This window comes from Podarcis raffonei, chromosome 12 (genome assembly GCF_027172205.1).
Source record: "Podarcis raffonei isolate rPodRaf1 chromosome 12, rPodRaf1.pri, whole genome shotgun sequence".
NCBI classification, from domain to species: Eukaryota; Metazoa; Chordata; class Lepidosauria; order Squamata; family Lacertidae; genus Podarcis; species Podarcis raffonei.
In genome coordinates this window covers 20,815,133-20,840,314 of record NC_070613.1, presented here as the reverse complement: position 1 = coordinate 20,840,314, position 25,182 = coordinate 20,815,133, and the positions used below count along the sequence as shown (strand labels likewise).

General features: G+C 39.6%; 1 protein-coding gene across 2 annotated transcripts; it reads left to right on the top strand.

The window, feature by feature from the left end:
- Positions 1–7,623: 7,623 nt before the first annotated feature.
- Positions 7,624–24,497, top strand: LOC128424400 (uncharacterized). Of its 2 annotated transcripts, XM_053410478.1 has the most exons (7): positions 7,624–8,064; positions 11,046–11,119; positions 11,867–12,020; positions 14,013–14,173; positions 15,568–15,771; positions 16,796–16,977; positions 17,224–24,497. In XM_053410478.1, the coding sequence occupies exons 2-7, from the start codon at positions 11,065–11,067 to the stop codon at positions 22,759–22,761; spliced, it is 6,294 nt and encodes a 2,097-aa protein (XP_053266453.1). In that variant the 5' UTR covers positions 7,624–8,064; positions 11,046–11,064; the 3' UTR covers positions 22,762–24,497. The 2 variants fall into 2 exon arrangements, with proteins under 2 accessions (XP_053266453.1, XP_053266452.1); XM_053410477.1 differs by lacking the exon at positions 7,624–8,064 and having other exon boundaries at positions 10,339–11,119.
- The last annotated feature ends 685 nt before the right edge of the window (positions 24,498–25,182 follow it).

Here is a 25,182-nt window from a genome sequence, read left to right as displayed (position 1 = left end):
GGTGAGAAACTGCAGATTCACAAGAGTTCATGAATCTAGAAATGATTATAATTATGTGGTTGGCAAGCAAGTTCTGTTCAATGCCACAGTGAAGGGTTTTTGGGTGAAACGTAATTTGGGACACAAGTAAGGCTTATATGAGGGGCTTCGGGATACAACAAATAAATGGCATGGAAAAATAAAAGAAAGGAAAATAATATTCAAGAAATAATAAGACAGATAAGAGACAAAATGAATTGATCAAAAACCCAAAAAATGAAAAAGTAAGCCAAAAATAAAGATCTTACAATCACATATTTCCAACTTATTAAAATAAGGAAGTAGAAAGTAAAATAAAATGCATGAGACAAAAGATATTTTGAATTGGCCAATAAAGCCAGCAGGATGCTGGCTTGGTTAATAAAAGAAAAACAGATAGAATCATAAACAAAATAATAGATCCAGGAGAAGAAACTACTGACCCAGAAAAAATTAAACAAAGTTTTATAAATTACTACAAAAAGCTGTATAAAACAGAGTTTAAAGATTAAAACAAAATAAAAAGAGTATTTGTTACAGAATAATTTACTGTCAATATTAGAAGAAGAATATAAATATTTAAATGCCGACATAGAAATAGAAGAAACTGCCCAAGTAATTAAAAAGATGACAAACGGGAAATCGCCAGGTCCTGGCGAAATTTCAATGAGAATCATATGTATGTATAGACATAATGTATGGATCACACAATTTTACATGTACCACCTGCTTCCCCTAAAATATTGCAAAGAATCATGGCAACAGCACAATGATGAACAAATGTGAGTGATCCAGGAGACCACCCAGAAACTTATTAAGAGGTGTATAAATCACCTAAGTAAATACATAAATCTATTTTTTAACTGGGGCTGCATTATCTTTCTCTCATGTGCTAAAGAAAGCAAGTAAGGACATAGAGGAGAGCAAAATTTCCAAACATTCCTTGGCTTCCCATCAGCTGGAAAATGTAGCCACAGAAATTTCCTTATTATGCAACAGACTGCCCCAGCTTGACATACTAAAATCATATGCCTTTCATGCTATAAATATAAATGAACCGCATCTGCGCACCTAGTTACCATATACGCTAACAATCAATATAAAATGTTGATTAGCAATAGTTCTTACTGATTCTCCAGATTTAATTCTATTTAATTCTTGTCCCCTAGGCAGTCCAGGGCCCCTATGCACACTGCCCAGGCATTCGCCCTGGGGAGATCACTAGGTGGTGTGACTTCAGACCCAGAGGTGCACTTGATAGTCTCTGGAGACAGATAGATGCCAACAACAGTTCCTACAACAATAAATTCCACAATGCTTTGAAGTTGTAAAAGATACGGAACAGTAGGTAGAGAAATAAATGTCGTGACAAAATCAGTCCCATATTTCTGCTGTAGTTGGTTAAGATAATTAAATAGCAACTATAATTCTCTGTGTGCTTGTTTTTTAAAATAAAAACCATGTTTAGGACTCTCTAAGATGATGTACTTTCAACACATATGGAAAAATCTGCAGGCCTCACTAAAGCTGAAAAGGAAAAAAAAAGGGTTTTGTTTTTTGCCAAAATCCAGAGGAAGAAAAATAAAAGCCAAAGCCTTAAAACGGTTCAGAAAAATAAATCTTCCTGAAATCTTTAGTTTCAAAGTCTCTGACAATCTTTAAATGAAGCGAGGTACCAGACTTTGTACGATGAAAGACAAGCTGTGAAGTTTTGTGTATTCAGCAAATATGATGTCCAACACTGAACAGTGATTCTGGATATTGACTACTGTTACGTAGAATTCTTCATCAGCGTGGTTAGTAGCACATTGTTAGTAGCACGTTGTTAGTAGCAGTGACTACATTATTACATGTACAACTCCCATAAGCCCCATTGCCCCGTGTGTCATAACCATGCTGGATGGGGCTGATGGTGTAGCCTTATGAGGCTTTGCCCTCGGGTGGGGAAAATATTGCACCTGGAAGTAGGAGTCAACAGACACTCAAGGAATAGTTTCGGAGAAAAAGGTTTTTATTTCTACCATTCATGAACTGGTAGAAGGAGCAAGTATGATAGTTCACAAAAAGCATGCACGAATTCAGAGTCATGTGCACAAGCATATATACCCATTTCCAGTTCCCTCCCCCTTTCTCCTCCCTCAGGAGTCCTGCCCATGAGTTCCTCTGAGCATGAACAGAAAGCTGTCTTGGGACTATTGGACTCTTCCCAGGAAAGGGGAATGAGAGTGGTTCAGCATGTCCAAGCATGTCCAAGAAGTTGCAACTAGGATGAGATAAGATTCATTTCCCGGGCCTGCTATGAACAGAGCCTATTCATTAGCCTTTAAAAGTAACATTTTGCCTTTTGCCACAGCATCTTGTGAGAAAAGCAGAGAAGAGCAGAGAAAAGCTGTTTTGGATTTTTAGAAGACAAAAGGAGTTTTGGACAGTTTTGAGGCCTGGTGTGATTATTGAAGCCTGGGGTGATTTCACAGACAGGATTTGGGTATTCTGTCCCTTCAATGGGAGTTGTAGTCCCAAACATCTGGAAGGCACCAGGTTCAGAAAGGCTGGTCTAAAGTGCTGTTTCATTTCCTAATTAGGTAAACTTACTTCATAGGGGCATAGAAAAGGGAATATGTCACATGCAAAATCATCCAAGCTTTTGTAATATGCCACATCTAATTTTGTTTTGTTTCCTAAGATCCTTGCTTGTTTCATTAATATAGCAGCAGTATGGGATTTTATCACTTCCTATGTATTATATTTTTATCCTACTTCTCCATTTTAAACATTTGTTGCAAAATAATAGAATGCCCCTTTTGATTTGGTTATTAGTAAACTTCACAAAATGAAGGTTCCTCATCTTGTGTCTTTGAGGTGCATCACCAACCAAAGCATGTTGGCATGTTATTATTTTACAAAGATCAATGATTTCATGAGGATTTAGTTTTATGAACCATTTTGAATCATCTTCTTTTGCTTCTTTTGTTTTTGGTGTTTTCCCTTTTACTTTTGCAGCTTTACCTGGAGTGGCTGGTTTTTCCATGTGTGATGGAAGTATATCACCTTAGAAAGTCATGAACATGGTTATTAAAAACAAGCACACATAGAATTATAGTTCCTATTTAATAATTTGAGCCAACTTCAGCAGAAACATGGGACTGATTTTCATCACGGATACCGGTATGTATTTCTCTACCTATGGTTCCACATCTTATTTTAAAACTTTGAAGTATTGTGGAATTTGTTTTTGGAGGACTCAGACATGGAGGAAGGGGTCAATTTCCTTCATCTTCATCTGTCCTCATCTTGGTATAAGGAAACATTTTTTCTATTTATGGATTTATTCTAGGCATAACCAAATTTTGCTTGTTGAATCTTGTCTCGTTAGATAAGTGTTAAAGCATTCCCACTCCTTTTGAACTACATTGATTGGTTTATTCCTTAATGTTTTGGTCATTTTTGCGAGTTCCAAGTACTCGCTTAACTCTACTTCCCATTCTTCTCTAGTAGGGATCTGTTCACTTTTCCAGTACATGGCTACCAGTATATATATTGTTCTTTCTTTTGGGATATCCTTGGTTAAAATCCCAGGAAGGAATGCTTCTGGTTTTCTGGGAAATGTGAATGTTAATAGTTTTTCCATTTCTTCACAGATCGTGCCCCAGAATTTTTAAATTCCTGGGCACAACCACCACATATGAAAGAAGGTTCCCACTTGTGATTTACATCTCCAACATTTGTTATTGTGGCTTCTGTTGATTTTCGCCAGTTTTACCAGGGTTAAATACCACATGAACTGCATTTCCATGAAGTTTTCTTTAATTTGGTGACATGCCGTGAATTTTAATTTTATCTTCCATATCTTCCTCCATTTTTCTAATTCTATCAGATGACCTAGGTCTTGTGCCCACTTTTTCATTACATCTTTTATTTCTTTGTCTTTTAAATTCCAATTTAAGAGTAGCCTATACATTTTTGAAAGTTTTTGTTATTATTTTGTAATCTATCTTTCTCTAAATTTGAGGTTTTGTTATTGAATCCTTTCATTTTTTGTCTTTTTCTAGGGCTGCATATAGCTGGTGGTATTCTAGCCAGGTTATTCCTAACTTTTTTAACTCTTCATGTTTCTTCAATTTAGGGCAGTTGTTTTGTTCTTCTACTAAGTCCCTATAAACTGGCCAGTTATTCCTCGTGTGTTTTTGTTTGTGTGCGTATTGCTGTTGCTTCGATAGGTGAGAGCCACCATGGGGTTTTCAGTTCAGTAGTGGTAGATATCTTTCCCATACAGTGTACAGGGCTTTCCTCACTATATGATTCCTCTATGGTTCCTCTATGGTTCCTAACTTTGTCATGTCCTAAATAACCATGCCAACCATAGACATTGTCCCAGCCCTCTATGTCCAATATTTCCGTATTTTTTTAACAACATCCAATCTTTGATCTAGGTCAGACTTGACGCTTCGTAATATAATTTAAAATCCGGGACTGCAAAGCCTCCTCTATCCATAGTCTTCGTTAATAGTTTAAATTTTATTCGTGGCTATCCCCCCCGCAAGATAAATTTTGCAAGGTCTTTCTGCCAGTCTCTAAAACATTTAACCCCATTAATGATTGGTATAGTTTGAAATAAAAATAACATCTTTGGAAGTATTGTCATTTTGATTATTGACATCCTTCCCCACCAAGACAAATTTAGCCTTCCCCAGGTGTCCAAATCTTTTTTTATTTATTTGTATAAGTTTATATTTTTGTTTGTAATCCAAACGCCCAAATAGTTCACTTGGTTATTTTTAATCCTGTTGCTCATTCTAGTTCTTTCTGCTCTTTTTTGTTCATATTTTCCACTAATAATTTGGATTTATCTTTATTTAGTTTGAACCCCGAGACTTTCCCAAATTAATTCATTTTTAAAATGGTTTTCTGTATACTCTCAGCCGGATTTTCAGTGGTTATGATGACATTGTCTGCGAAGGCTTTAAGCTTGTAATATCTATTTCCTAAATTGATACCTGGTATTTTTGGTTCATTCCTTATGGCTGTTAATAAAGTTTCTTGTATAGTAATAAACAAAAGCGATGACAGAGGGCATCCTTGTCTTGTTCCTTTTTAAATGTTGAACTCTTCCGTAATTTCATTATTTATAATTAATGTTGCTTTCTGATTGGCATATATAGCTTTGATTCCGTTAATTATCTTGTTTCCTAGTCTCATTCCTTCGATAGTTTTCAATAGGAAATCCCATGAAGCACTATCAAAGGCCTTTTCAGCATGTAAGATTGTGTGATCCATACATTATGTCCCTGCTTTCCCTAAAATATTGCAAAGAATCATGGCAACAGCACAATGATGAACAAATGTGAGTGATCCAGGAGACCACCCAGAAACTTATTAAGAGGTGTACAAATCACCTAAGTAAATACATAAATCTGTATTTTAACTGGGGCTGCATTATCTTTCTCTCATGTGCTAAAGAAAGCAAGTAAGGACACAGAGGAGAGCAAAATTTCCAAACATTCCTTGGCTTCCCATCAGCTGGAAAATGTAGCCACGGAAATTTCCTTATTATGCAACAGACTCTGCCCCAGCTCAACATACTAAAATCATATGCCTTTCATGATATAAATATAAATGAACCGCATCTGCACACCTAGTTACCATATATGCTAACAATCAATATTCTACTAAGTCCCTATAAACTGGCCAGTTATTCCTCATGTGTTTTACATGTTATAATGTAGTCACTGCTACTAACAATATTTTTTGAACAACATATAAAGTCAACTACAGGTGGTATATGAGCACTGTTCCACAGCATTTGATATTTTCATTTACATACATTCATTCTAAATATGATGGGGTATGTACTCTTTATCATTACTGTTTGTATTATAATTTATAATTTTTGTAAAGTGATATGTGCATGCAGGTCATCGTCTGTAAATTTTTATTTTCAGTTTATGAAGCTATTCTATATCCTCCCACCACGCTGATGAAGAATTCTACGAAACAGTAGTCAATATCCGGAATCACTGTTCAGTTTAGGACATCATATTTGCTGAATACACAAAGCTTCACAGCTTGTCTTACATCGTACAAAGTCTGGTACCTCGCTTTCATTTAAAGATTGTCAGAGACTTGAGACTAAAGATTTCATTTAGTACTTATGGTTTGAAGGAATTCTATAAAGATTGTTTATTGCGTATGTATATGGTCATTGTGTTGCCTAGACATTGCTGACATACTCTCTGCAACACAGGGGTTTGTTTGGTTACTTCCAGATTTTTTGGGCTACAACTCCCATCAGCCCCAGCTAACATGGCAGTGGGGTTTACGGGAGTTGTAGCCCAAAACATCTTAAGAGCATCAGGTTGGGAAAGATGGCTTTAAACTACAGCATTTTATCATACTAGAACGGATTTAGAACAGGGAGCAAGAGACTATCTCACTTGACTAGTCCAAGCCTTCTCCCTCACCACAAGGCAGGCCCACTTAGCCACCAAATACCCTAACCAACTCTTACCAGAAAGACCACAGCCTGTCACAAGGAGAAAATAGGTGCACTGCATGCAGAAAGCTGCTTATAAGGCAAATACCCCAAGGTGAAATCTTCCAAATGTGAGTGATCAAGAAGCTGTGTAGGAAACCTGCTTGGATATGTTACACCCATTATCCATCTGCTATTTTTGTGCCCTTGATTGTTAATATATGTAGGCAATCCATTTTTTTATTTTAAAAAATGTTATTACAGTCTCATATATTGATAAGAGTGTTGTGAGTGCCAGAACCAAAAGAACATTTAGGCAGCCGCAAAACAGTTGTTGGCACTCCATAATGTTGAGTACTGCCACAAAAAACCCTATATGCAGAACAAACCAGGAGAGCAGTAATAAGTCAGATTAGTGAGCAGAAGAGCAAGATTCACATTAATATCATAGAAGCTCTGTTAACTACATATATTGTCCAAACATACTCCAAAACAGCTGAATGTTTTGTCCTAGGACAAACACTTAGTATTATATAGGTGTAAGGCTTACTGGATTTTCACTTTAAACTCTGTAAATCCTAATGGACACAATGATTTAGCCTCATACTTGTAACATCTTTTTGCAGTTAATCACATGAGAAGGTATTATCATAGCAATTATAAACTATGACTCCCAGAAGCTGAGTTTATTCTGTTTTGCCCTATGTATTATTTGAGTGAAATACTTCATCTTATAAGGGATGCGGGTGGCGCTGTGGGTTAAACCACAGAGCCCAGGACTTGCCGATCAGAAGGTCGGCGGTTCAAATCCCCGCAACGGGGTGAGCTCCCGTTCAGTCCCAGCTCCTGCCAACCTAGCAGTTTGAAAGGACGTCATAGTGCAAGTAGATAAATAGGTACCGCTCTGGCGGGAAGGTAAACGGCATTTCCATGTGCTGCTCTGGTTCACCAGAAGTGGCTTAGTCATGCTGGCCACATGACCCGGAAGCTGTACGCCAGCTCCCTCGGCCAGTAAAGCGAGATGAGTGCACAACCCCAGAGTCGGCCACGACTGGACCTAATGGTCAGGGGTCCCTTTACCTTTATTTACTTCATCTTAGGTAAGTGCTCTAATTGTGTTTGTGTAGATCTGAATGTATGGCGAGAGAAAGATAGTATGTATTATTATGCTGTATGTACATAGCACATTGGACTTACAGCTAAGAATTCATCAATGCAAAAATGCTACGTGGTAAAAAGAATTTGTTTTGGTCAGATGACAAAGCATACATTTTTTTGGAGAAGCAGAAGTTTGTATTCAATTGGAAAGCAAAATTTGAAAGTTGCACTCCGTGGGAACTTCCCAAGCATGATGTAATGGAAAGGTGACCATGAAAAAATGATGAGCTAGCCAACTCGAAACCTTTATAAATGAAAGATGCAAGGAAGTCTCAGCAGTTCTAGCACTTACAGAACCTTAGTATATGAGGACTTGCCCCCACTACGGTTATAGCTACTTAGCGAACTTCAATGTATACACAGCACAGAAGATTTCACCAGCAAACTTCAAAAAGCTGTGTACATTAAAACAACTGGAGGTGAGTCTGAATAGCCTACTCTTGTATGTACTGATGACTTTGATTGTTGTGCATGTTTACTTTACATAAGAATATAGTCTGTTCCTTCAATTTTTTTGCATTTTTATTTTATTGTTTGCAGTTTACAAGTATCTGGGACCCAAATAGTTTATTTGCTGTGGGCACGCTGGGTAAAATTTTGAAATCCTTTGTATTCTAATAGCAGCACAGCTTCCTCTATTCTATCCTTTGCATACCTCATACCTTACAGAAGCCTGGTTGTGCTGGATGTGGCATGCAATTTGCACCAAGTGTTGTTTGAGTTCTTTTTTTACAAAATGTGGCCATAGAGGTTGCAGTAGAAGAGGCTATCTGCTGTTTTGCTGCTACAAAAACAGTAATAATTCCACTTAGCCTTATATACACTAGTGGCTAAAATTGTGGAAACCTTTTTTAAAAAGTGTATTTCCGAGGTTTGATGGCTCATAATGTAATGAATGATATGGTTTGAATGGACCGGAAATGGTTGAAGACCACCACCACAAAATAGATGCTGTTGATGAACTAATAATGAACTGTGTTGATCAAAAAGCTAATGGTATGTGCATGTTCTGGCCAAGTGAACGGTACACGCAAAGAAGCATAAAGACTGGCTATACTACACTGTTGTTGTTGTTTAGTCGTTTAGTCGTGTCCGACTCTTCGTGACCCCATGGACCAGAGCACGCCAGGCACCTCTGTCCTCCACTACCTCCCGCAGTTTGGTCAAACTCATGCTGGTAACCTCGAAAACACTATCCAACCATCTCGTCCTCTGTCGCCCCCTTCTCCTTGTGCCCTCCATCTTTCCCAGCATCAGTGTCTTCTCCAGGGAGTCTTCTCTTCTCATGAGGTGGCCAAAGTACTGGAGCCTCAGCTTCACGATCTGTCCTTCCAGTGAGCACTCAGGGCTGATTTCCTTAAGAATGGATGCGTTTGATCTTCTTGCAGTCCATGGGACTCTCAAGAGTCTTCTCCAGCACCATAATTCAAAAGCATCAATTCTTCGGCGATCAGCCTTCTTTATGGTCCAGCTCTCACTTCCATACATCACTACTGGGAAAACCATGGCTTTAACTATACGGACCTTTGTTGGCAAGGTGACGTCTCTACTTCTCAAGATGCTGTCTAGGCCTGTCATTGCCCTTCTCCCAAGAAGCAGGCGTCTTTTAATTTCGTGGCTGCTGTCACCGTCTGCAGTGATCATGGAGCCCAAGAAAGTAAAATCTCTCACTGCCTCCATTTCTTCCCCTTCTATTTGCCAGGAGGTGATGGGACCAGTGGCCATGATCTTCGTTTTTTTGATGTTGAGCCTCAGACCATATTTTGCGCTCTCCTCTTTCACCCTCATTAAAAGGTTCTTTAATTCCTCCTCACTTTCTGCCATCAAGGTTGTGTCATCTGCATATCTGAGGTTGTTGATATTTCTTCCGGCAATCTTAATTCCAGCTTGGGATTCATCCAGCCCAGCCTTTCGCATGATGTATTCTGCATATAAATTAAATAAGCAGGGAGATAAAATACAGCCTTGTCGTACTCCTTTCCCAATTTTGAACCAATCAGTTGTTCCATATCCAGTTCTAACTGTAGCTTCTTGTCCCACATAGAGATTTCTCAGGAGACAGATGAGGTGATCAGGCACTCCCATTTCTTTAAGAACTTGCCATAGTTTGCTGTGGTCGACACAGTCAAAGGCTTTTGCATAGTCAATGAAGCAGAAGTAGATGTCTTTCTGGAACTCTCTAGCTTTCTCCATAATCCAGCGCATGTTTGCAATTTGGTCTCTGGTTCCTCTGCCTCTTCTAAATCCAGCTTGCACTTCTGGGAGTTCTCGATCCACATACTGTTTGAGCCTTCCTTGTAGAATTTTAAGCATAACCTTGCTAGCGTGTGAAATGAGTGCAATTGTGCAGTAGTTGGAGCATTCTTTGGCACTGCCCTTCTTTGGGATTGGGATGTAGACTGATCTTCTCCAATCTTCTGGCCACTGCTGAGTTTTCCAAATTTGCTGGCATATTGAGTGTAGCACCTTAAAATTATATATCAATGGAAAGATAATTTAATGAAGAATGCAATGCAACAAAGTTTATTCAACTATCTGTATTCTATCAAAAGTTATAGCCAAATAACCAGAAAAAGGAAGCACAACTTGCTTAGGTTGATATGCAGTAGCTTTCCTTCATTTGAATGTAGCCAGTGAGAATGAGTGTTTAGAGAGCCAATCAGGTGTCATCTTGTTTTGGTATTACTGGTGTGGGGGGAGAGCGGTGTTATGAGCCATGAAACCTTGGAAATACACTTTTCCCAAAAGGTTTCCACAATTTTGGCCACTAGTGTAGATGCCTTAATATTTTACATTAGGAAGACGGGAAAGCACCTGACAGGTCAGACTATCTGTACATCTGGCCCAGTATTTTTTAACTACAGTAGCTGGCAGCCGGCACTCCTCAGTCTTTCCCATCACCATCTGATGGTTTTGGCCTGAGATGCTGATGCTTGAACCAGGGACTCTTTGCATGGAAGGCATATGTGCTATTACTACTGAGTTACAGCGTCTCCCTTGTGCTCTCTTGGGGGGGGGGGAATGCACTAGGAAATAATTAAGGAGCCCCTACTCCCAGCTGTTATTTAAAAAGGGGGGATGGGACAGATGAAGATGTATTTAATATATCTACTTTGGTCCCCAGTGGTAACTAGAATATATTGGCTCCATCTAAATGTACACTTTCTGGCTGGTGCTTGCAATTAATTAAGCCAATAATGATTGGTCATTGACATTATGTTCCCTAATGATTATCCCCAAATGACCACACAGAAATCATAGAATCGTATCATTGTAGAGTTGGAAGGGATCCCAAGGGTCATCTAGTCCAACCCCCTGCAATGCAGCGCTCACCCTGTTGGGGAAACATATTTTAATTTTAGATGTGGATTCATTGAACTAATTATTTTATACTTTTCAGAATAAAAGTAAAAAAACTGATGGACACTGAGGATGAAATTGCCATTGTGGGGATCGGATGCAATTTTCCTGGAGGTGAGCACTGCTCCTTTGAATTACATATTAAGTCAGTGTGTAGTGGGTGCTACCAGAGATCTTTATATTAGAACTAACAGGGAATATGATTATACTTCTAGTGCAATGATACAGCAGCATTCATATAGCAGCTTTTTAATGATCATAATCGGTATCGGCTCACGTGGGAAGGCTGAATCATGGATGCACACTTCTGATATACAGTTCTATGATAAAATAATATAGAATCATAATATCATAGAACTGGAAGGGGCCAAGAGGGTCATCTAGTTTAACCCCCTGCAACACAGGAATCATTTTGCCAAACATGGGGCTCAAAGCCATGACCCTAAGATTAAGAGTCTCATGCTCTACTGGCTGAGCTATCATGTTGAGTTATTTACTCAGAATTTTTTAATTGTCTTATACAATGGAACTTTGGTTTTTGAGCATCTCGGAAGCCAAACGATTTGGAAGCCGAATGCCAAAAACCGGGAAGGGAATGCTTCCGTTTTCGAATGCGCCTCAGAAGTTGAACGGCTTCTGAGGTGCGATTCTCCATTTTCTCAATGGACTTTGCTGATCGCCCATCGGTTGTCGAACGTTTTGGAAGTCGAACAGTCTTCCAGAACGGATTATGTTTGACAACCGAGGTTCCATTGTAGTTTCTGTCGAACGAATCACACCAATATAATTTAAGTTTCTATTTTAATAAATAAACTATTGGGAAGTAAATTCCAGCTATCTAAAATAATATATTTTCAACAGGTGAAGGAATTGATAATTTCTGGCGAGTTCTAGCAGAAGGCAGAAACTGTGTTGTAGAAATACCTCCGGAAAGATTTGAAACCAAAAGCTGGTATGATCCAGACAGTCTCAAACCAGGAAAGACGAGCACAAGACATGCCGCTTTTACCGAAGAGTAAGTGTTAACGCTTAATCACACGATGGTGGAAAATAAACTGTGAATCAGCTCCAAGGAAACAGAACACTAAACTGTTTTTAATATTTTTTATTGTAAAGTAATTTGCCTAAACGTACACATTTGGTGTATGTTAAAGAAAATAGATAATGCATTTCAAATACACTTTTCTATGTGTGATACCAATCATTTTTCCATAGGAAGCAAAAATGGTTTTGGTGCTCTAGGCAGTTTTGTTTTAGCTTAATATGATCGTCCCATGAATGGTACAATTCCTTAAGAGTTCAATGGGCTTTGCTCCCAGGTTACCTGGGTATAGGATTGCAGCCTGAATTACATAACTATTTAAGTCAGTTTATTTGGAAATAGAATTTACTGCAAATTGTTTCTTAATCTTAATTACACAGTATGTAAATTATTTTCGGAATCTGTGGCTACAGCATGTGGGTGCGTGAGATGGTGGACACTGGCTTAAAAGTAGCTTTGAAAAAGAATTGGATCATAGAAATTTGTCCATCAATGACTATTGCTCAGGATAACTAAATGGAACAGCTATGGGTTTTTTGTTTTGTTTTTAATCCACAAATTTAAACTGTTTCATTTAGTATTTTAATAGATGTGCAATTGTTTCTTGAACATCTTAACCAGAATATTTTTTATATAGCCTGTTTACTCATGGAGGTTTTTATTGTATTTCCCTTAATCATATGGCAAATCCCATTTTATCTCATTTTTTGGCAAGTAAAGCATCCATTTAAACTGGGCTATCAACTTGTTTTGCTGCATCTACTTGTTTTATATATAAAACAATGTCCATAAGTTATCATCCAATTTTGAGAATAACTGCATATAAGCAGTGAACACCTGAATACCACTTGTGAGGTAGCAGAAGAGGACTTTTGCCTTCCTAGCCTGCTCATGAGCTTTTCAGAAACATCTGTCTGCCCAATATTGCAAATAGGATGCTGGACTAGAGAGGCCTTGATCCTAATGGCTGCTTAACCAGTCATAGGGTGGGTGGCTTGGAAGCCAGTCGCAGCAAGCTCCTATCCCTGGGGAGCAAAGCCTGAGCAAGGTGGTCGGCTATTGGGGAATCCCCAGGCCGGCTGCCAGGGATATGTGGGCTTTCCTGCCATCTGTTTATTTGAATTTCATTTTATTCAGTGTTTTGATAACAGCTGAAACTAGTGTGGAATCTGAAATATTCAGGCACGTGCAACGTTATGACTAGGATCCAAAATCTAGAAGAAAGCCTCTTCCCTTCGTGGAAGGCCTGCTTCTGATTCAACAAAAGAGAGTAGTCCTAACTCTAAATCAGTCCTTTCATTTGCAAGAACTCTTGCACAAGACTTTCCACTAGCACTTTTCAAAACCTTTGAGTGCCCTTCTGTACAGTGGTACCTCGGGTTACATACGCTTCAGGTTACATGCGCTTCAGGTTACATGCGCTTCAGGTTACAGACTCCGCTAACTCAGAAATAGTACCTCAGGTTAAGAAATTGCTTGGCAATGGCATGGCAACAGCGGGAGGTCCCATTCGCTAAAGTAGTGCTTCAGGATAAGAACAGTTTCAGGTTAAGAACAGACATCTGGAACGAATTAAGTACGTAACCAGAGGTACCACTGTATTCTAAAGCTTGTATCTTTATTTACCATGTGTTTAATATAGCCTTTTGCTAGTATAAAGGTTCAGAACAGCACCCCTACAGTTTCTCCCTCTACTCATGGTACTTTGGATCCAATTCTACAAATATTTATGTCCACTATCCTAAGCCACTATTAAGTAGTGGCTCTAAATATTCTTCTATTTTCATTCTACCTTCCCCAAGAACAAATGACCAAATTATTAAAGCCTTTTATTTTAAAATGATTAATGGAAATAATTTTCTAGAAGTCAAAATATTTGATTGTCTTATTAATGAATGTGCCATGAGTTGGTTGCATATTATTTTCTCCTACTTACAATGTTATTATCTGACTTCTGTTTTGTAGGTTTAATGCATTTGACAACAGACTTTTTGGAATTAATGATGTGGAAGCTGAGCGTATGGATCCCCAGCAGAAATTACTCCTGGAATGCACATATAGAGCACTGGAAGATGCAGGAGTCCCTAGAGAAAACATAAGTGGTTCAAAAACAGGGGTTTTTGTTGGTGAGATGATAATTTTAAGCTTAAAACAGTTGCACTAATTTAGGAGCATAGACTGGAACATATAGGGCTGGTCTACATAATTCTCTTAGGTTGCAATCCTATACACACTTAAAAAGGTAAAGGTAAATGACCCATGACAGTTAAGTCCAGTCGCGAATGACTCTGGGGTTGCAGCGCTCATGTCTGCAGACAGTTTTTCTGGGTCAGGTGGCTAGCATGACTAAGCCGCTTCTGGCGAAACCAGAGCAGCCGTTTACCTTCCCGCTGGAGTGGTACCTATTTATCTACTTGCACTCTGATGTGCTTTCAAACTGCTAGGTTGGCAGGAGCTGGGACTGAGCAATGGAAGCTCACCCCATTGCAGGGATTCGAACCCCCAACCCTAGGCTCAGTCTTTTGAACACTTAAGGTTCATTTGCAGATCACTTAAAAACCCCCAGAAAGTGATTGGTAAGGGTGAAGTAGCACCCAAATATACATCAGAACATTTGAAAAATGGGTTCAACATACCAATATTTATTGAACAAATGAACTTTAATTGATGTCAACAGGTAACACATGCTAATGTAATTCAGCCCACTGTTAAAGATAATTGAGAGTATCTATTGCTGACTACACAATATTTTTGAAGAAAATGTGAAGTTGTCTAGACAGTAAATATAACCGTGCTTAAGAGCATTACAAGCTAAAGAAAGGTTAAACTGATATAACTCAAGAAACAAACATGTAACTATTGGTTACATGAACAACGCTGTTGATGGTGATTAATCAGTTACATGATATGCAGTTTTTAAAAAATAAAGTCTAGTGTATTAAGAGAGCTGTTGGACTTTATGATCATTAAAAGAACTTCTGTCACTATCAGCTGCTTTGAATAGAACATGTAAATATGGATTTTATAGTAAATAAAACACATAAATAATACTATGCTATAAAGCAACATTTATGCAGTATTTCCAATATTCAGTTCAAATTTGAGGAATAATACGGTTTTCATATTATTAGTGATGTATGTAAAACATTCTTGTAAAACATGATCATTTGTACAGCAACCCTGTTAGGTAGGTGAACTGCATTCAGATTTTATATACTAGAGACCTGCGGAGAGATTAGCAGAGAGCTAGGAAAGGCAATTTATGGTGGATTTATTTTTTTTAACCCTAGTCTCACAACTCAAAGTCTATCCACTTAGCTGATCAGTACTCACAAACCTGAATAGCTGCATATCATTCCCTTACAAAGATGACTCAATGAAAAGCCTAATCTTGTTGTGTAGATTGAAGCATGTTGTGTGTGGCAGAGCTAGAGCAATAAATGCAATCAAGTTGTTCAGAATGAATACTGTACTCTCAATGTACTATGCTGGTAACATAGTACATCTTTGGTATTCACAGGTATGATGAATCAAGACTACAGGCTAATGAGTAGCAGAAACCCCACTGAAGCAAGCCACTACGATGGCACTGGGACAGCAATGAGCATAGCTGCTAACCGGATTTCATATACATTTAATCTGACTGGGCCATCGGTTGCCATCGACACGGCTTGCTCCTCATTTGCTTATGCTTTGCACTTTGCTTTGCATGCAATTAAACAAGGTAATGAGATCTAATAGTTTTTCATTCGTTCATTTTCTTTCTTTCCTCTAAGGACCTCAAAGTGGCAAACAAGTCCCCACTCCACGCAATATTGCCTCTCATATTTTATTCCCTATTTAGCAGCATCAGTTGCAAGGCACAGTAAAATATTGGAATATGTTTCTGGAAAGGTCTGAAGTTTGTATGTTGTGAAAGCCTCCCTCCCCCAACCCCCAGCCTTCTGAAGGCCACAGGCACTCACAAATAAGACTGACATATTTCGAAGTATAATTCTGGGATTTATCTTGGTCTTCCTTACACTATGCTCATTGCGGACCAGTTATATTATGTCATGTCACACAGGGTGCATTTTGTAATTTAGGTATGTTGCCTCACAGACCATAAACTCCAGTAGGCAAGCACTGAGTGGAAGTGAGAGAGAAAAGAGCTTATAGGAATGATGTAGCTAACCGTAAGTTAGGAAAATAATTTTATATTAATTTAGTGACAAGACATAGACATTTGCTTTATTCACACTAGAACATTTTAAAGAGAACTACAGATTTCCCCTCACAAACAATGAGAGACTTACTGTTGCGTGTTGAGACCCCGAAACCACCCCCTCATTGATGAATAAGACACAAGGGCACAGGTATTAGGTTAAATGTTATTGGGCAAATTTAGGCCACAACTTTATTGGTTACAGAATATGAGCTTTATTGGCTTAGGCATTGGATTGACCCGACTACATCTGACTCGTGCTCGTCACACAGGGAGTCTGTTAAGGGTCAACCACGGATAGGGGGAGCCCCATCCATGCAAACCAACTCGAGCTAAGCCAGGGTTCCTCACAGGGTCATGGCATGGCCCTAGCCCTGCCCCAGGCTTCGGACAAGATTCACACCCCTGGATTCCTTTAACAGAATGCCCTTAAGCTTGGAGGGGCAGGTAAATGTGTATGTTTGTATAGCGATGTAATCTTTTCAGAAGACTAAATACTGAGCCTTATGCTGAACAGAAATGCATTCATTATTTTACCCTACAGGAGACTGCGAAGCTGCTCTTTGTGGAGGAGTGAGCTGCATAATGGAACCACAGGTCTTCGTCGCTCTTAGTAAAGCAAAGATGCTATCCCCTGAAGGAGTCAGCAAACCCTTTTCTATAAAGGCCGATGGCTATGGAAGGGGAGAAGGTTGTGGAGTTCTTTTGCTGAAACCATTAAAGAAGGTATGAGTATAGAAACGGGATTCACAAACTCCTGACTCTTAATTCATTAAACCTAGGAATTATGTCTAATTCTATTTATAAAATAGTCATAGCTGGTAGAATGCTCACCATGTCTCATAATCTTTGTTATAAGAGAGAGAGCATATCATAAAATGTTGACTGAGTTATATTGCACTGGCTGTGTTTGCCATCCCTATGTTTCACAACTTTAAGAAGCTTTACCTCTTTTCATCTTCTTTAAAATAGGCGCAGGAAGACTTCAGCAAAATATGGGGTGTCATCAGTGTGAGTGCAGTCAACCAGAATGGAAGATCCGTCACACCGATCACCAGACCATCTCAAGAGGAACAGGAGAAGTTGCTGCTCAGCATCTACCCAGATCGTGTTGATCCATCTGTTGTGCAATATATTGAAGCACATGGCACAGGGACACCTGCAGGAGATCCTGTTGAGGCAGAGAGCTTAGGTAATGTCATTGGTAAAAAGAGGTCTCCTAATCTGCCCCCTCTCAAGATTGGCTCCGTTAAAGGGAATATTGGGCACACAGAGTCAGCTGCTGGGGCAGCAGGCTTAATCAAAGTTCTTCTCATGATGCACCATGGGAAGATAGTCCCATCCTTGCACTTTTCAGAGAGCACCAGCAGCATAAATACAGGGAAACTGAATCTCTCCATCCCAACAACAGTGGAGAAGTGGGATGAGTCTGCTGAATATGGCAGAGTTGCTGGGATCAACTGTTTTGGATTTGGGGGCACCAATGCCCATGTGGTTGTCAGACAGTTTAAACAAACGCAGGTTATTTCTCCAGTCCAAAGGCCTGTCGAATTATTTGTCATTTCGGCAGCTTCAGGAAATTCTCTCAAACAGGCAATGGAAGACACAGCTAGGTACCTGAATACCAGTGAATCAGCGACACTCCCAAATCTGGCCTACACATCTGCTTGTAGAAGAAGCCATATAAACTACAAGTACAGAAAAGCATTTGTGGCATCTTCACTACAGAAACTAGAGCAACAGCTTTCCCCTGCGGTTGAACTGGAAACAGCTCCGCTGAAGAAACCGCCACAATTAATTTTTGTATTCTCTGGTAACGGTCTGGATCTGAAAGGGATACCTGAGATATTGCTAAGGACTGAGCCAGTGTTTAGAGACAAATGCAAAGAAATAGAAAGGCTGTTTCTAGAACACCTTCCCACAGGAATCCTAAAATCAAAAGAAAATGAATACAAAGATTTGTCCAGGCCTGAAGTTGCCCAGCCCTTACTCTTTACACTGCAGGTGGCCTTGGTTACACTCCTGCAACACTGGGGCGTTAAGCCAGTTGCTGCTGTTGGCCATTCAGTTGGCGAAGTAGCTGCTGCCCATTGTGCTGGCTTGATTTCCCTGGAAGATGCTGTCAAAGTCATCTACCACAGGAGCAGGCTGCAGGCTAAAGTCACTGGAGGCAGAATGCTGGTGGTTGGCAACATTCCCATTGCAGAAGTGTCAGCAGCCCTTGGAGCATATTCAGGGAAAGTCTGCGTTGCAGCGTTTAACAGTCCTTTGTCTTGCACATTATCAGGAGATGAAGCGTCTATCCACGCCATTCAGAAAGATCTGGCTGAGCACTTCAGTAAAAGAAACATATTTCTTCATGTTTTAAATGTGCCAGCTGCATATCACAGCCACATGATGGATCCAGTACTAACTGAGATAGCAGAAAATCTATCAGAATTAAAGAAAGGGAAGCCAGAGATTGACCTAATTTCGACAGCAACAGGGAAGGCCGTTTCAGATGGTGATTTTGTTACAGGCACCTACTGGGCCAGACAGGTTCGGGATCCTGTTTTGTTTGCAGAGGCTATAACAACTGCAGCAAAAAGCAGAGATGATCCTGTATTTGTGGAAATTGGTCCCCAGCGTGCACTGAAAAGATATATTATTGAAGCATTAGGGACACAAGCTAAAGTTTTTCCTTCCTTGCACCTTGACAAAGAATATATGACACTTCTCACACTTGTTAAAGGCCTTTTTGAATTGGGAGTCAATCCAGATTGGGAGCACATCTATGCAGGATATCAGGGTGTACCAGCAGCCTACCCCAGGTATCAATTTGATCATAAGAAGCTCATGTCATTTTTAAACATGCTCCAGCAGCCAACTCAAACCAAGCTGAACACAAACCACCTGTCAATTCATAATGTCAGCAACGGCAGTTCAGAATTCAAGTATTCCATATCTCAGACAGTGACTCCCTATTTGTACGAGCACAAGCTCAATGGTGTTGCTCTGGTTCCTGGTGCCTTTTTTGTTGAACTTGCTTTGTCAGCTGTGATGGCTAGCTCAGGAAGAAAGGAGCCCTTAAGTTTGTGTCAGATGAGCATGAAGTTTGAATCGCCTTGTGTTTTAAGTGAAAATTCTCATGATTTGAAGCTAAAAGTGGTATCACAAAAGGAAAGGAAAGATTTCAAAATACTATCCTCATCTGGTGCGGTATATGCATCTGGACAGATCATATGGAACCAAGAAACCTTTCTTGAAGAAAATAACATTTCATATAGGCATGTTTTTCAGCGGTGTAAATCAATTGTCAGAAAGGATGAAATATACGAAGCATTATCTCGTTTTGGATTTCAGTATGGTTCAGTATTCAAGCAGCTAAGTGATGTGTTTTATTTTGAAGAGCTGAAGGAAGCCATAACCACCATTAAGGTGAACAAGCAAACCAGGGAAGAACTGCACAAGTATTTTATTCATCCAGTGATATTAGACTGCTTTCTACAAATGATTGGTGTGATGACCGCAAAAACCAGGAACAACTGTACAGGGTTTCCTTCCAACATAAGCAGCCTTGTAATTGTCCGACCTTTGGAAGAGGAAATGATGATATATCTGAAAACAAGTAAGTCTACTGAGAACTATTTAGAATTTTGTGGATGCTTCACAGATAAACAAGGCTCTGTTTTGGTTGAGATTAAACGTGTTGGGTTCACTCTTCTGAAGAGAACGTCCAATAGTGATGATGCTTTCCTTTTTGAAAATCAGTGGAAAGAGGTAACCCCTTCCCACATTATCCAAACCTCAGGAGATGCACCCAGAGCTGCAGTGTTTGCTGACAAAATTGGAGTTTCTCAGCAGCTCAAAAAATATTTACATAAAGATTCTAGGTTTTTGATGTATGAAGACTGGGAGCGATTACTGGTGTCAGGAAGTGCAAATTCAGCTGCTCAGGACAAAATTAGGCTAGAGGTACATGACTACAATGATGTTTTGTTTATGTGGGGAATTCAAAGATCAAATGGAGAAAATCCTGAGAGTGTTGTTGCAAGCTTATCCAAATGTTGTGAAGCTTTCCGGCAACTTGTCGTTGCATTGAGAGAGAAGAACAGTCATGGTTCCATCAAGATAATTACATATAGAGCAACAGGCAGGACTGTAGACCACATTAACCCTGGCTTGGCTTTGTATGGGATGGTAAGATCCTGCATTCTTGAAGTTCCTGAAATCACATTTCAGATTATTGATATGGGTTCAACAAGTACAATGGACATAGCAGTTTTAGCAGATGTTTTAGTAGAATATGAAGCAGATAAATATGCTGAAGTCTGGATTAATCAGGGGAGAATTTACACTTCTGAAATTAGATGTACACAGGTTAATGACAAGTCCTATAATGATCCTTCTCAGTCTCTTCAAGAATCTGAGCTGTCAACTTTTTACACTTCTGAGCCTCATGAAGTAAGAAATCTATTTGCTGAGCCAGCTGACCACATTGAGATTTCTCCTGATAATCACAATGTTGAAGTGCAAGTTGAGAAAATAAGTATCCATTCTGAAGACTATTATCCTGTTAGTGTTTCCAGCTGTAACTTTGGAAACACATTATACTGGAATTCACAGACCATTGATAAATACAGGTTCTTGGCTCTGGACTACAGTGGAACGGTGGTTGCAACAGGCAGTGATGTAAAAAAGATCAAAGTGGGAGATCATATTGTTTCATGCTACCCAGTGGCTGCATCTTCAAGAATCAGGATTCCAGAAGCAGTGTGTTTCAAAACCCAGAAATTTCCATGTTTTCAAACTGTACCCTGTGTCTCCTTCTTCAGGATAGGATGGGAAATTTTGCACCAGATGTTACCAAAGATGAAACAGAATAGATTTTTAGGCATTATTTCTGATGAACCACAATCGGTTTTGTGTAAAGTGCTTGCTTTGTCAGCTCAGGAACAGGGCTGGAACACCTTATGTACAGCACTTGACAGCAGCCTGGAAAAAAGAGTAGCTCAATGCAACGCCCTTGTCTTTCTGCCCTTCCTAGAAAGATTACCCAAAGACGTCTTAGCCCGTCTTTCACATCTTCAGGATGTTGTGGTAATCGATGGCAACCACCATTCTGAACACTTGCGATCTCTAATTGGAAGCGGTCATGAAAACTTTCAAATTCATATTCTCAGTCTTGCAACCATTTTTCAGAAATCATCGCTGAAACATTCCCACAAGCCTTTCAGTGACTGGTTGAAATCAATGCAACGCAGGCAATTCAAGGACTTGCCTTGTTCCGTTTTTCAGCCGACAGAAAACAGTGAGAGCATAGACACGATAACATCCTACTTTACCTGTAAGGCTGTCTCATTTGCTGTGCTGAAAAACAATGGGCAGAACAGGTGTATTTCTGACATACCAGTGCATGAAGCAAAGCGGAAGATGTTTAAGCAGAATGCTGTTTACATAGTCATAGGAGGACTCACTGGGCTTGGCTATGAAACTGTTAGATTTATTGCTCAAAATGGAGGAGGATGCATCGTGATCCTTTCAAGGAGAAAGCCCAGCACTGAAAAACAGAAGGAAATAAGTGATTTGCAGATTCAGAACAAGTGGAGCAAGGTCATCAGTCTGCAGTGCAATGTGACTTTTTGGCCTGAGGTTGAGAAAGCAATCAGTTCAATCAGCAAAATCTTTCCAAAGTGTCCAATCAAAGGTGTTTTCCACGGTGCTGTGGTTTTGCATGATGGGCGCATTGAAAATATGACGCTCACTAGCTTTGAGAAAGTTTTAAGCCCAAAGGTTGCTGGTGCCATCAATCTGCACCACGCCACTCAGGGACAGGCTCTTGATTATTTTGTATGTTATTCATCTGTTGCTTCCTTCCTTGGAAATTCATTGCAAGCAAACTATGCTGCTGCCAATTCCTTCCTGGACCTTTTCTGCCAATTCAGAAGAAACTGTGGACTGTCGGGACAATCCATCAACTGGGGTGCCTTGAATCTGGGACTACTGGATGGTAAAAATCAACTTCAAAAATTGGTGGAATCAAAGGGTATATCAATTCTGCAAGTGGATGAGATCCATGAGAATCTTAAAACAAGCTTAACTCTGAACCACCCTCAGCAAGCTGCCGTGAAGCTGAACTTCAAAACAATGCTCAACACTTACTATCGTCAAGTTCCAGCAATCAAAAGTCGCCTGCATACAATTATGATAGAACATTTTGGCAGTCAGGCTGAGCTTTTTGAACAAGCCATCTCCAAGGATTTGGCTGCACTAAACATTGAAGACTATATCATATCATTGGTGAGTCAGCTCATTAGTACAGATCCAAGTGACATTGCAATGAATACACCCCTCTTGTCCCTTGGCATAGATTCCATGTTGGCCATGACTCTGCGCAATCTCATTTATATAGAACATAAGGTTGATATACCACTTGTGAAAATTCTTGATCCTCATAGCACAGTGCTTAGTTTAGCACTGCTTTTAGAAGAATGTTCTAAGGAACCTGGGGAACCTACTGTATGTACTTGAGTATAAGCTGACCCGAATATAAGCCGAGGCACCAAATTTTAGCACAAAAAACTGGGAAAACTTATTGACTTGAGTATAAGCCGGTTCACCACACCACAAACCTGGTGGCGGCAGCAGCGGAGGAAGAAAGGGCTGCTTTCTGGCTGCTCGTTCCTCCTCCGCCGCCTCTGCCAAGAGCCTCCCTATAAAACAAAAAGAAGATCTTATTATGGAAAAACTAATACTGAACCATCTTCAATAAAAGCATCCTGGGCCGCTCGTCCTTCTGCCACCGCCTTTGCCGCTCGCAAGAGCAGGCATAGGAGCCGCGGTTGGGAGAGGCATAGCACAGCTCCTGTGCCTGCCCTTGCGAGACATGGGCGGCGGCGGCAGGACTAGCGGCGAGAAAGGGCTCCTTTCGGGCCGCTCATCCCTCCGCCACTCCTGCCTCACTCAAGTATAAACCGAGAGGGGCTTTTCCAGCATAAAAATATGTGCTGAAAAAGTTGGCTTATACTCGAGTATATACGGTAAGTGATTCCTGAGGGGAAAATGAACTGTGAAGTAGTAACCTGAAATATCTTTTCCTAGCTTCAGTGTTGATTTTATTTGCATCATTTAAAAAAATAAAATCTAATTTTTCTATTAATAGTGACCCTCAACAAGAACCATAATTTGGATTAACTAAATAGATGTAATTATAGTCTTAGTTAGTGCCAGCTGCTATTTTACCACAATCATTTAAATCTGCTGACAGTTAAGCTTTTCATGTGAGGACTTATCCATACTTACCTTGTGACCCACTCTTTCCAGACACAGGTTCGTGCTTTAAAGCTCTGTCTCCAAGCATGTGTGGTTTTTGCCCTGGAGCTTTCCCTGCAAAAATCCACTCTTTAGCTCTCAGTCGGTGCACATGTCAATTCAGGCTTTCAGTGGGTTGAAGTTTGCTCTGATTGAGTGCTAAAATGCAGGTTTTCATGGGGAAAGCTCCACAGTAAAAAAATAAAGGGGTGCTGGGACATGGAGCTTTAAAGTACAGCATGGAAAGAGCAGAGGAAAGGTTGATAAGCCCAGAGAGTCCTGAAACAGCTTACTCTGAACCATTTTGGGGCATTCTTGGTTTGCCCTTCCTAATGTTTTAGCATGCTTAAGACAAGTAAAGTGGTTTACGGGGATCACTTGCCCTTTATGAAAGGGTGCAGAGGCTGAGCTTGAATTTGAACATTAAACACAGGATTTTAAAATGAATGTAAAATGTGTTTCTGATTTTTTTTTAATCTATGAGTCATTTGCTCCACTACAGTATGTTTTGTATGTTTATCTTCTCCCTTTTGAAAACTGATCAAGGAAATTCAAACAACCATTACAATACATAGCATTTTTCACTGTGAGCTCACAGTTTCCAAGGGAGATACGACATAGTGCTTTGCTTCTGCCTCTCCTGGGTCTTTTAAAAAGTGAACTGAGCAAAGGGCTGTATTTGGAGTTCAGTCCTCACTGCCATTGGCTGCCTTCATTCCCAGGTCTGTATGCAGTATAATTAACATTACACTTTATATTTTGCAGACTTTGGAGGTTAGTTAAGTACCATATTAGTTAACTTTGCATATCATGTTTAAAATTGTGAAGTTCATATTCCCCCCCCCTATTTTTAATATGGAAGATGTTTTTACCTTCATTACTACTTTGTACTTGCATATTTTATAATTTTATGCTATACAGCGAAGTCATTTTGCTTTATTACTACTTTGTATCAAAAATAACCATTATTACTCTTTGTGTTCAAATAAATTACATTGTTTTTAATCAGTTAATAAAGGTGTACTTGTTTTTAATCAGTTAATAAAGTGTACTTTTATGTGATTAAATGGAATGTTTATTCTTAATACAAAAAGAGGGGTGTTATTTCAGAGATTTGTTGAAGGGGGACAAGACTCTCAGCATGTTTTAAAGATTCTTTGTAGGTATGTTTAATATTATTGAGAATTATTTATTCCTAATAATATTCTTTATTTATTCTTAAAGAATTTAATAAGAATTATTGCATTACAAAATATATTTCATTTTTTTTCAGCTGATACATATAGATTCTTATACATGTGAGTGTACAAGGAAGAAATTTATGTTTAGTGCCGAACAGGGATGGGAAACCTGCAGCTCTTCAGCTATTGCTGGACTCCAATTCTTATCTGCTCCAGCCAGCAGGGTCAATGGTCAGGGCTGATGGGAGTTGAAGCTCAGCAATGCCAGGGTGGGAACCAGCTCCCCATCCTTGCTGTAGGACTTGGGAGCTGACCATGGCCCTAGTGGGGATTCCTTCTGCATCTCAGTCAGGGTACTCATTCCTGAGGGTAGCTCATACACTGAAGCCTCTTAACAGTGAGTATGTCTGTTCCATTACACTGGATTTGCTAATGGTTTGCCAAGTTTGTAGCATGCCCT

Bases quoted from the DNA above. Each gene is read 5' to 3' on its own strand.
- LOC128424400 (XM_053410478.1), top strand. From the start codon at position 11,065: ATGGACACTGAGGATGAAATTGCCATTGTGGGGATCGGATGCAATTTT. The intron at 11,120-11,866 runs GTGAGCACTGCT...TATTTTCAACAG, and splicing joins CGGATGCAATTTTCCTGGAG to GTGAAGGAATTGATAATTTC. The intron at 15,772-16,795 runs GTAATGAGATCT...TTTACCCTACAG, and splicing joins TTTGCATGCAATTAAACAAG to GAGACTGCGAAGCTGCTCTT.